At 38.4% G+C, this 13,048-nt stretch overlaps 1 protein-coding gene across 1 annotated transcript in view; it reads right to left on the reverse strand.

Moving 5' to 3' along the window:
- Nucleotides 1-13,048, reverse strand: part of LOC110454118 (ATP-dependent (S)-NAD(P)H-hydrate dehydratase-like) — a 101,833-nt gene that overhangs the window by 67,445 nt on the left and 21,340 nt on the right. Inside the window, exon 8 of the mRNA XM_021503491.1 lies at nucleotides 12,270-12,393. Coding sequence (XP_021359166.1) covers nucleotides 12,270-12,393 — 124 coding nt within the window. The remainder of the gene's footprint in view (nucleotides 1-12,269; nucleotides 12,394-13,048) is intronic.

Raw genomic sequence — 13,048 nt, forward strand, 5'->3', positions numbered from 1 at the left:
ATAGACAGGTATCGGGACAATATCTGGTTAGTATGGACGACTTCCTTCTCACTGTAACAGTGATGCTATTTTTATATAGACAGGTATCGGGACAATATCTGGTTAGTATGGACGACTTCCTTCTCACTGTAACAGTGATACTGTTATTATATAGACAGGTATCGGGACAATATCTGGTTTGTATGGACGACTTCCTTCTCACTGTAACAGTGATGCTATTTTTATATAGACATTATCGCCATATTACTTTACAGTGTGTCAGCTCTGTGGAGACTAAGGAGTCATTTCTCCAGGATCATTACACACCCTAGAAACAGCCAGTAATGATTAGTCCTAACTAATAATAATCACTTAACTTTCCAAAGCTGATTTAAAATCAATGTGCCTTAAATTTCTGTTTCAGTTATAAAAAATCCTTTTCTCCTCTATCTTCATGTTCAGTATGACAATCTAAAAATCCTCATCTGGGGTTTTAATCATATTCATCATTCTCTGCAATGCTGTGCAAGTAAACAGTAATTTCAATGCTTGAAAAAAAGATTAATGACATTGGAATAAAATAGTGAATTAAAATGTGCAAGATGAATGCTGTGGGAGGTAGTGTGGGTAAGCGTGGACATTTGTCAGCAGTACTTCTCCGTGCGGCCTGGTACAGCCGGGAATGAAGTCTCGTGATAAATCACCACAGAGTCAAAGCAGCAGTACGGCAATCATTGTCAGTTGTCACAATTTGTTTTTAATAATGTGTGAATTTGCAAAGAAAAACATTCCATTAGCCTATTTAGAACAGTGGCCGGTTCTGGTAAATCCATTTTACTAATGCCTGAAATGGTGGTTAACTTAAAAGCACTGGAAGATGCACCTTTTGATGAATTAGATCTCATCAGCAAACACTAGAGGCTAAAATATACAGGACAAGTACACATGTATAGAACCCTGCCAACAACTGGAACCTCTATAGTAGGGTATAACAATAAGTGGATTGGGTTATGACAGGACACTAAATACTTAGGCTAATCAACAGGGGATGTTCTGTGATAACAACAAGAGGCCCAGAAGGGCCTGTACCGCACACCTGTTTGTTTTGTTACATGTGGTTGCTGGCCAAATATTGTGAGGTTTAGGTTGATACAATTTTCAGAAGGGGTTGAAGGTTTACAGTTATTTGACCCCTACGACCTTGAAAGTATACGTAGGGCAAGGGCATATTTATGTGCAAATGTTGTAAAACACAAACACAGGATGCTGATGGGGGAACAGGAGCAGGGCTTTACACTTTTCGGATATTCACAGAAAGGTTTTGAAGGGTTTTGCTTGTTGTTATTTGTTTATCGTTTGAGCTCACTAGCAAACTTCATCAGGTCCCATCATAGGATGCTACTGGACAAATGTCATGACTTTAGGGCAATCAGATCTTCAGTAGAAAAGTCGTTTGAAGATTTAGACTTATTTCACCCCTGTGTCGGCCTCCATCATAGGATGCTACTGGCCAAATATCATAACTCTAAGCCTTTTGGGATTTCAGTAGAAGTCGTTTAAACTATAAGTTATCGGACGTACGACGGACAGATGATAGACGCAGCGCCATGGCATAAGCTCACATAGTTAGACGACCACCTGGTCAAACCTCTGCTTGCTCTGGCACATGTACAAGTAACAAATCTATTAACTTAAATAAGAGCAGTCTGGGTGTAACTTTAGCGGAACTGGACTGGGTCTCTCGTCGGCGCCCAGGTAGCTGAGTTGGTAGAGTGTCCGCCTAGAGTTTGGAGGTCCCGGATGCAAGACATATTAGTTAGGGTCTGAAGTTGTTCAGCTGGAGTGTGCATGTGAACAAAATGGTGAAAAAAGCTGAACCAATGCTAACATGTGGCCTATATGTATAATTTGTCTGTCACACAATGGTTACACATATAACTTTGAGTACAACCTGCTGCCCCAGCATTACTCTCAAGATGAATATTGACTAGCTCTAGTGATTATACGAGACACACATTCCAATGCCAATAGCCAAACCTGGACATCAATAATTCTGGCACTTTAAAAACTCAAACTTTGATGCGTTTGGAAAATCTCAATATAGTTAAATATCAATAAATAGTGTTCCATCTATCACTAGATGAAATTTTAGTTTTTCTTTTTTTTGTTTGAAAAGATGTTTTGAACTTTCTGCCACTTTGAATTGAGTAGTGGTATGGTATACCCTAGTTCACACAGGTAAGACATAATTCATGTCATACAGGTACATTTCAGGTAATATAGGTATATCTAAGGTTATACAGTCAGACCTGTTAATCATTCACATATACCTGTATTTGTTATCATAGATAAACTTCAAGTCAAACAGAATTTTCAGTCTCCATATTGGACCACCATATTGGTAAACTTTTAACAAAAGTGAACCTCATCTAGTATCTTTCATATTTTTCCAACATCAATTTTGTTAAACTGATCAAAAAGTCTGTAAATGACTAGGAAAAACTACATACATTGCAGTACTTGTACTTTGGAAAACTTGAAATTTGGATTGGAATTTTAAAGTGCATTTTATGTAACGAGAAGTTTATAGTTGTAGCCACTTGTAGAAGATGTGATTTATGTGTTTATTGATGTACAGAGATAGCCGGGTTTTCTGTAGTAATGGGAGAGTTCCTACAGGTCAGTGGTACCAGCTGTGAGAGAACACAACACCCCGTGCAATTAGTGCAGTAATGTGCACTAGGGAGAGGTGCACTCCCAGATGGAGGCTGTCTGCAGGGGTAATCCCTCTCTGTCCTGGCCTGACACACACATGACATGTGATCTAGACTGGCTTCTGCTGAAAGGTAGCAATTCTCTTCCCAGAGATACTTGTCATACTCATTAGAATGGCGGGTTAATATGTGGGCACATGCTCTGAGCGGAAAAACAGAAACCCCACACTGGTAAAAAGTTTTTTTGAAATGTTTTTTTGTAGAATTCTCAACGTAAGAGGCACTGAGGCATACCAACTGGCTTTTGAGTGTTTGGGGCTAATAGATCCTTCGCTGATGGTAACAACATGCATGCCACGCCACACTGACGGAAACGTGCAACAACAGGCACACTGTCGCTACATATTTAGGATCATCTTATAAAGTGGAACAAATGGTTTGTTCTATCTCCAGAATATTTTAAATGACAAGAACAAATTGTATTGACTGTGCTGAGTAACTCGCTAACACGGAGTATGTCAGTAAAAGTGAACTCTTTAACCACTGTAGACCATAATGGACTTGTCCAGGTCAATGCATTGTTGATTCTATTTAAGTTATATAGGTGTGAAAGGGCTAAGAAACAGTAGGGAATACTACAGGATATGAATCGCCACTAAACACTGTTGTGTCAGTATTGTAGTATAAAGTGTTAGAGGTGTTCCAGTTTGTGTCCATCACTAACAGTTTGGACAGACGCTGGAACAAATCTCAATAAATCCCCACAATGGTGTTTTAATCATACAATTACAGGTAGTTTATCAGCGTGTACGTGTAAACCTACCCTAGGTAACAGGCGTTGTTTTAGGATGGGTTACTAAATCAGGATACAAGTGAGAACAATTACTTCACATTTTATTACCTGATCAGCTCATATATAACTGAGATATAATTGTATCACAGTTAAAAAGCATCAATAAACTAAACCATTACCAGGAGTTTTAAACTGATACCCCCTACATGACCTCCATACTATAATATTTGTCATTCATAATGCCTCTCAATATTCAAATTTAGCATTTGAAAAGGATATTCAAAAAGAGGAGTATGTCAATTCAATTACTAGTTAATTTCAATAATCCCTGCGTGAAATGACATTAATTTGATATAAAAGAGGATTTGCCCTTTAATTGAAGAGAATTACTTCAAATTACTTCAAAGTCCATAATTATTGACAAGGGTTGGAATCACATGCACAGGTTTACTAGATAGGCTAGTTTTTGTAAAGTTTCGTTGAAATCCATCTTTCTCATCACAACTGGACATGTAAAGGTTTATGTGTGTAAGATGTGTGTAAACTTTGTTTCATTAATATTTGTATTTCAGTATCTTCAATAATATTCATCAGTTTGGAAATATGTTAAATGAAAGTTTTACTTTATTCACAAACCATGTACATATCAAACATGTTGCGATGTTTCAAGATCGACTGGTCCCTTTGTTAAGCTATGACTCCTATTTTAGGACAAAAAGTACAGACTAAAAAATGTCTACAAACGAAAAAATCTGATTCTTGTATAGCCCCAACCCCCACCCCTACTCCACTGGTTTGTTGGGGCTCTAGCAAGACTTCATCATAATTCTGTCATACATATGTAGAGGCTGTTAGTCTACACACTTAATGCAATGTCTACAGACATGTCAAGTTCTATTCCAGTAAGAACCTACAAAGATCTTTATGGTAAGTTTCAATCATGTCCATCCCATTGTACCGGCCAATAACTTTATCACACGGGACCAATCTGTCCCTAAGTCATAGACACTGGGAAACTTGATGTATTTTTATTACTGGAAAATGTCTGAAAGACATGAACGTCCACACTCCCATGCAAATTTAGCTTCATTGTTAGACATCTTTCTATATATACAATAACATTGGCCTTGAAATTAGAACACCAAAAATACAAAATCATTTGAGGTATTTTCATACTTGACTTTTGTGAAATTTCATATAATTATAAAGAATGAAGTTGCTAGGGTGAAGCCAGACAAGACTGAACTGGCTAAATTTTTAAATAAATTCTCAAGTTTGTATGCACAGTGAACCCTTGCTAGTCTGGACACATTAGTTTGTATGTACAGTGGACCCTTGCTAGTCTGGATACATTAGTTTGTATGTACAGTAGACCCTTGCTAGTCTGGACACATTAGTTTGTATGGACAGAGGACCCTTGCTAGTCTGGACACATTAGTTTGTCTTTACAGTGGACCCTTGTTAGTCTGGACACTATTGGTTGTGTGAACAGTGGACCCTTGTTAGTCTGGACACATAAGTTTGTATGTATAGTGAAACCTTGTTAGTCTGGACACTATAAGTTGTGTGTACAGTGGACCCTTGTTAGTCTGGACACATTAGTTTGTTACTGTACAGTGGAACCTTACTAGTCTGGACACATATGTTTGTATGTACAGTGGAACCTTGCTAGTCTGGACACATCAGTTTGTATATACAGTAGACCCTTGCTAGTCTGGACACATTAGTTTGTATGGACAGTGGACCCTTGCTAGTCTGGACACATTAGTTTGTATGTACAGTGGACCCTTGTTAGTCTGGACACTATTGGTTGTGTGTACAGTGGACCCTTGTTAGTCTGGACACATAAGTTTGTATGTACAATGAAACCTTGCTAGTCTGGACACATAAGTTTGTATGTACAGTGGAACCCTGCTAGTCTGGACATGTTAGTTTGTATGTACAGTGGAACCCTGCTAGTCTGGACACATTAGTTTGTATGTACAGTGGAACCCTGCTAGTCTGGACAAATAAGTTTGTATATACAGTGAAACCTTGCTAGTCTGGACATGTTAGTTTGTATGGACAGTGGAACCCTGCTAGTCTGGACATGTTAGTTTGTATGTACAGTGGAACCCTGCTAGTCTAGACACATTAGTTTGTATGTACAGTGGACCCTTAAATTGCTAGTCTAGACACATAAGTTTGTATGTACAGTGGAACCCTGCTAGTCTGGACATATTAGTTTGTATGTACAGTGAAACCTTGCTAGTCTGGACATGTTAGTTTGTATGTACAGTGGAACCCTGCTAGTCTGGACACATATGTTTGTATGTACAGTGAAACCTTGCTAGTCTGGACACATTAGTTTGTATGGACAGTGGAACCTTGCTAGTCTGGACATGTTAGTTTGTTTGTACAGTGAAACCTTGCTAGTCTGGACATGTAAGTTTGTATGTACAGGTGAACCCTGCTAGTCTGGACATGTAAGTTTGTATGTACAGTGAAACCTTGCTAGTCTGGACATGTAAGTTTGTATGTACAGTGAAACCTTGCTAGTCTGGACTAATTAGTTTTTATGTACAGTGGAACCCTGCTAGTCTGGACATGTAAGTTTGTATGTACAGTGAAACCTTGCTAGTCTGGACATGTAAGTTTGTATGTACAGTGAAACCATTGATAGTCTGGAAAAATTAGTTTGTATGCATAAATAGTTGAAGCCTTTATGTCTGGACACTTAAGCTATAAAAACATTACACATGTTTCTCATGATTGATATATTGCTCCCTATTTAGCAATCCTTCGATTCTCAGCAATTATGTCCCAGTACCAAAATCTATCTCAATGACATGAGTAAGACCATGACAGTTGGCCAGACTTTACAGGACGTCAATGTTTACAACATAAATCAGTGCAGTAATCTTACTGTTATCCCTGACGTGCTGTATTTACACTCCCCTGACAGTATATAGAGCCAAGTGTGGAGGGAAAGTCAATTATAAAACACTGCCTTTAATTAACAAGCCATTGTACCATTGTAGTTATCAGGTGGTATCAGAGCACATGACATGTTTATGGTCAGTACGTTGGTGTGGGATGACCTTTCTCCTGACCTCTATGTCCAGGCCCACAGTTGACCTGTATTTGTGGTAGGGCATTAGTGGGGTATCAGTCGTTATCAGTAGCCATGTGGCTCCCTCCCCACCTGTTTACTGTCACCTCCACACCCAATCACAGTCCCCTACTGCTAATGACATGTTTATGTTTTAATAAATACTACTTATCTCCCCTTTATTACAAACAATTTATATCTCCATCACTGACTGGATTAGTATGGTTGACAGACTTGTCAGACCATGTAGTTGGAACAGGCCAGTACATAGTTACAACCTCACTGTGGTTAGACAGTAAATAATTGTATACAACCTAACTGTGGTTACACTGGTCAGCTAGACAGTACATAATTACTACCTAACTGTGGTTGCACTGGTCAGCTAGACAGTACATATTTCTATATTCAGGTTGGTAAGTATAGATTTTGAAAAGTTCTTTTCTTACACAACCAATAAAATTTTCTACATAGTTACTATCTTACTGTGGTTACACTGGTCAGCCAGACAGTACATACATGTAGTTACTACCAAACTGTAGTTAGACTGGTCAACCAGACAGTACAAAGTTACAACCTAACTGTGGTAACACTGGTCAGTCAGACAGTACATAGTTACAACCTAAGTGTGGTTACACTGGTCAGCCAGACAGTACATATTTACTACCTAACTGTGGTTACACTGGTCAGCCAGACAGTACAGAGTTATTACCTAACTGTGGTTACACTGGTCAGCCAGACAGTACAGAGTTATTACCTAACTGTGGTTACACTGGTCAGCCATGCAGACAGTACATAATTACTACCTAACTGTGGTTAGACTGGTCAGCCATACAGTACATAGTTATATTTTAACTGTGGTTAGACTGGTCAGCCAGACAGTACATAGTTACTACCTAACTGTGGTTACACTGGTCAGCTAGACAGTACATAGTTACTACCTAACTCTGGTAAGATTGGTCAGCCAGACAGTACATAGTTACAACCTAAGTGTGGTTACACTGGTCAGCCAGACAGTACATAGTTACTACCTAACTGTGGTTACACTGGTCAGCCAGACAGTACAGAGTTATTACCTAACTGTGGTTACACTGGTCAGCCAGACAGTACATATTTACAACCTAACTGTGGTTACACTGGTCAGCCAGACAGTACATAGTTACAATTTAACTGTGGTTAGACTGGTCAGCCAGACAGTACATAGTTATTACCTAACTGTGGTTACACTGGTCAGCCATGCAGACAGTACATAATTACTACCTAACTGTGGTTAGACTGGTCAGCCATACAGTACATAGTTATATTTTAACTGTGGTTAGACTGGTCAGCCAGACAGTACATAGTTACTACCTAACTGTGGTTACTGTGGTTAGACTGGTCAGCCAGACAGTACCTAGTTACTACCTAACTGTGGTTACACTGGTCTGACGGACAGTACATAGTTACAACCTAACTGTGGTAACACTGGTCAGTCAGACAGTACATAGTTACAACCTAACTGTGGTTATACTGGTCAGCCAGACAGTACATAGTTACAACCTAACTGTGGTTACACTGGTCTAACAGACAGTACATAGTCACAACCTAACTGTAGTTAGACTGGTCAACCAGACAGTACATACTTACTACCTTACTGTGGTTACATTGGTCAGCCAGACAGTACATAGTTACAACCTAACTGTGGTTACCCTGGTCTGACAGACAGTACCTAGTTACTACCTAACTGTGGTTATACTGGTCTGACAGACAGTACCTAGTTACTACCTAACTGAGGTTACACTGGTCTGACGGACAGTACATAGTTACACCCTAACTGTGGTAACACTGGTCAGTCAGACAGTACATAGTCACAACCTAACTGTGGTTACACTGGTCTGACAGACAGTACATAGTTATATTTTAACTGTGGTTAGACTGGTCAGCCAGACAGTACATAGTTACTACCTAACTGCGGCTACACTGGTCAGCCATGCAGACAGTACATAGTTACTACCTAACTGTGGTTAGACTGGTCAGCCATACAGTACAGAGTTATATTTTAACTGTGGTTAGACTGGTCAGCCAGACAGTACATAGTTACTACCTAACTGTGGTTACACTGGTCAGCCAGACAGTACATAGTTACATTTTAAATGTAGTTAGACAGTAAATAATTGTGTACTGTACATCCTAACTGTGGTTACACTGGTCAGATAGACATATCTGAAATGAGGATAACGCACCAGGCTCAATGTCAAATAAGCAGGACATTGTACAGGGTAAAGGCCAAATAACAACATGTGATAAGATTCAAAGTTGTATGAACAAAGAGGCCTGGGATCAAGTTCAAGGTCAAACAAACATCTTAAGTTCAGACTCAAGATCAAACAAACAATCTGTAGATCAAACTCAAAGTCAAACAAACAATCCTAAGATCAGACTCAAGGTCAAAAAAACATTCCTAAGATAAGACTCAATGTCAAACAAACAATCCTAATATCAGACTCAATGTCAAACAAACAATCCTCAAATCAGACTCAAGGTCAAGCAAACAATCCTAAGATCAGACTCTATGTCAAACAAACAATCATAAGATCAGACTCAAGGTCAAACAAACAATCCTAAAATCAGACTCAAGGTCAAACAAACAGTCTGAAGATCACACTAAAGGTCTGATAGGCAAGACTCTGACCAAGCCCAAGGTCAAAACAAGACTCAAGGTCAAACAAACAAACAAACAAACAAACCAGTGACAAGGTTCTTAGAAATCATTCTTCAACATAACGAATGTGAATATGAGGTAGAGTATTTCATATTCTACCCCATACTTTACTATTAGTCAATTGTATTGGAATTACAAGACATGGATGAATGGGAAAATATACAAAGAAATGGGCAAAAAACAAATATGCAGACAAAAGTAGAAGCTGCACACATTTTTAAAATGACTCAGCATTGGATGACACTTTAGCAGGAAGTTAGCCTGAAAGTGTGATATGACCCGATCATTATCCTATTCTTACCTCACAGGTTAGACACACCTGATGATAGGTAGCTAACAGGTAATTTATCAAGGTAATGTCCCACCTATAACGATCCGAGTCAAACCCAACATAAAGGTAATGTATATTTCATAGGTGAAAGGCATTCAAGGATTCCGTGACAAAACCCATCAAATGCTCCCATCAGGAAACCACAGGGTTTTAGTAGGTGTTCACATAATCTGTTATCCTAATACATTCCTTCAAGGAGGCTGAGGACTTGAAATGATTACAAATTAATCAGTTACAGAAAAAGTAAATATCCTGAGTTGGGACGCTAAGAGCACAAGGGACTATGACTACTTGTTGTGCTGTTCAATGTGTTGAATATATACACCATGTCCGATTTTCTGTTAATTTTCATTACTAATGTCATAATATAGATATTTAGCAATCTTTTTTATAGACAAAAAACAATATTAGCTGATTAAAAGGATCTTTGGATTTATCTAATAAACTGGGATAATGATAAATAATTATAATCATGCTAGCACGTGTTATCCATGACCTTGACCCTTCTAAGAACGACCCCTTTATACAGACCAACGAACTGTCTCACTGATCAGGGCCACATTCATCACTACAAGGTCAGGAAACTGTACCCCTGTTTTGATTGGTACAGATATTAACATCTAAGCTGCTGGTAGTCATTAATAAAGAGTTTAACAGAAACTGCACACACCAATCATTTATTACAGGACGATTTGGTGAGAATACCAGTAGTAAATGAAAAAGAGTACCGCAGGCGGAACAATATATACGCCCGTCGAATGCCATATAGTGTTATATACTTTCTTACATTGAAATAAGATCTGCATCATTCAAAGAGTGGTTAGCTGACATGCTATAACAAAAGGCCCAATGGGCCTGAATCGCTCACCTGGTATTAATCTCACACTTGTAATCTTAAAAGTGGACTAAAATACAGCTACAGGCAGAATATCAGTGTTTGATTCATAAGAACCTATTAAAAGATTTAAACATATGACGCCTGTGACCTTGAATATCGAACAAGGACATCAGGTTGAAAGTGGGTCAAGGTCATTCATTTGAACAAACTTGGTAGTCCTTCATTCCAGCATGCTACAGGCCCAATTTCAGTACCCTTTGGTTATTGAGTAGAAGTGGTTTGAAGATTTTACGACATTTGACCCTTCTGACTTTGAAAGTACGTGAAGGTAATTTTCATTTTCAAACTTTGTTTGGCTCCATCCCAGGAAGCCACCAGCCAAATATGAAGATTCTATCCATTTTAGTTCTTCAGAAGAAGTCGTTTAAAAGAGTTTTTACATATTTCATTTTCAAACTTTGTTGGGCTCCATCCCAGGAAGCCACCAGTCAAATATGAAGATTCTATACCTTTAAGCTTTTCAGAAGAAGTCGTTTGAAGCGTTTGACATATTTAACACCTGTGACCTCGAAAGAAGGTCAAGGTCATTTTCATACTCAAACTTTGTTGGGCTCCATTTCATGAAGCCAACAGCCAAATATGAAAGTTCTATACCTTTTTGTTCTTCAGAAGAAGTCGTTTAAAGTGTTTGACATAATTGACAGCTGTGCCCTTGAAAGTTGGTCAAGGTCATTTTTATTCTCAAACTTTGTCAGGCTCCATCCCAGGAAGCCACCAGCCAAATATGAAGATTTTATACCATTTAGTTCTTCAGAAGAAGTTGTTTGAAGTTTTTGACATATTTGACCCCTGTGACCTTGAAAGTAGGTCAAGGTCATTTTCATTCTCAAACTTTGTCAGGCTCCTACCAACGAAGCTATCACCCAAATATCATGACTCTAGGCCTGTCCATTTTTCAGAAGAAGTCGTTAAAAGGAAAAATTGACGGACGACGACAGACGACGGATAAACAGACGACGGACGCCGCGCCATGGCATAAGCTCACTAGCCCTTCGGGCAGGTGAGCTAAAAGTGTAGGAGAAAATCTCCGGATAAAAAAATCAAATACTGAAATGAACAAAGGGCAATAACTTTTGCAAAAATAGTAGAATCAAAATTCCTTTCAAGGAAACACAACAACATATCATGATTATTTAGCCTACTAAGTTTCAAAGAAATCTGTCAAAAATGTAGGAGGAGATCTCCGGACAAAAAATCAAATACTGAAATGAACAAAGGTCAATAACTTTTGCAAAAATTGTTGAATCAAAATTCTTTTAAAGGATCAGACACAACTTCATATCATGATTATAATGTATACCAAGTTCCAAAGAGATCGGTCGAAAAATGTAGGAGGAGATTGCCGGACAAACAAAAGTTTACGACGGACGGACAATGCCATACCATAATAATACTCCCGTCAAATTTGACGGGCGTATAAAAATGAGGTTAAAAAAGTAATTGAAGTAAATCTACCTTATCAATAATCAGCCACACTGTATTTGCTATATCAAACCACATCTATACACACTACAACTACAAAATAATAAGTGGGGGGTTTTTTCCCAAGTTTTTTATTAACATTTTCTCTGATGAAAAGTATTTACTAATTCCTATGTACATCAAAAGAGCCTTGTAATATAATTTGACCTTGACACCATTGCCAGTATCCTCTATCATTTTCTACCTTAAACTCTATTCTCTATCATTTTTACCATAATCCCAGTATTTCTGGCCTTGAACTTGCATATCTCTTTCCATATTTGACCTTTGACCCAGAACTTACCATATTTTCCGTCTGTGATGATATCATTCTCCCCCTTCTGTACGATGGTCACATGACCTAGCCTCTTACTGAGCATCTTTGCATTGAGAAGTGGTTCATTTTCCTGTTGCTTTTCGCCATCCATCTGAAGTAAACGATTTTTTCAATTTCATTTTAATTAAAAAACAAAAAAAGATTGGTGAGCTTTTTAGTGATACAGTACAGTATTGGCCTTTCATGCAATTATATTGCTGTTTTCTTTATTAGTTCAGATATGAAGGAAAACTGCCCCTAATTTTGCAGGGTAGTGTTATCCTAATATGAATACGGCCTTCCAATGGTGTCAGCTGTCATTACATTAACTAATTAATCAGGCCTATATAATCATTTATCAGTGATATTTCCAAGTTTGCCAGAGTGATGGTGAGGATGTGTATGATGAAAATTTGATAAAGATGTAAAAATGATGATGTCATTGTATTGTTATGATAATGACGTTGCTGATGATGAGGATGTTGGTGATAAGTGTCATTATGACACAGTGATGTGGATGAGAGTGAAGGTGATGTTGATGATGTTGGTTATGACACAGTGATGTGGATGAGAGTGAAGGTGATGATGATGATGTTGGTGATGACACAGTGATGTGGATGAGAGGGAAGGTGATGTTGATGATGTTGGTGATGACACAGTGATGTGGATGAGAGGGAAGGTGATGTTGATGATGTTGGTGATGACACAGTGATGGGGATGAGAGTGAAGGTGATGTTGATGATGTTGGTGATGACACAGTGATGTGG

Source organism: Mizuhopecten yessoensis, unplaced genomic scaffold, assembly GCF_002113885.1.
Source record: "Mizuhopecten yessoensis strain PY_sf001 unplaced genomic scaffold, ASM211388v2 scaffold7669, whole genome shotgun sequence".
NCBI classification, from domain to species: domain Eukaryota; kingdom Metazoa; phylum Mollusca; class Bivalvia; order Pectinida; family Pectinidae; genus Mizuhopecten; species Mizuhopecten yessoensis.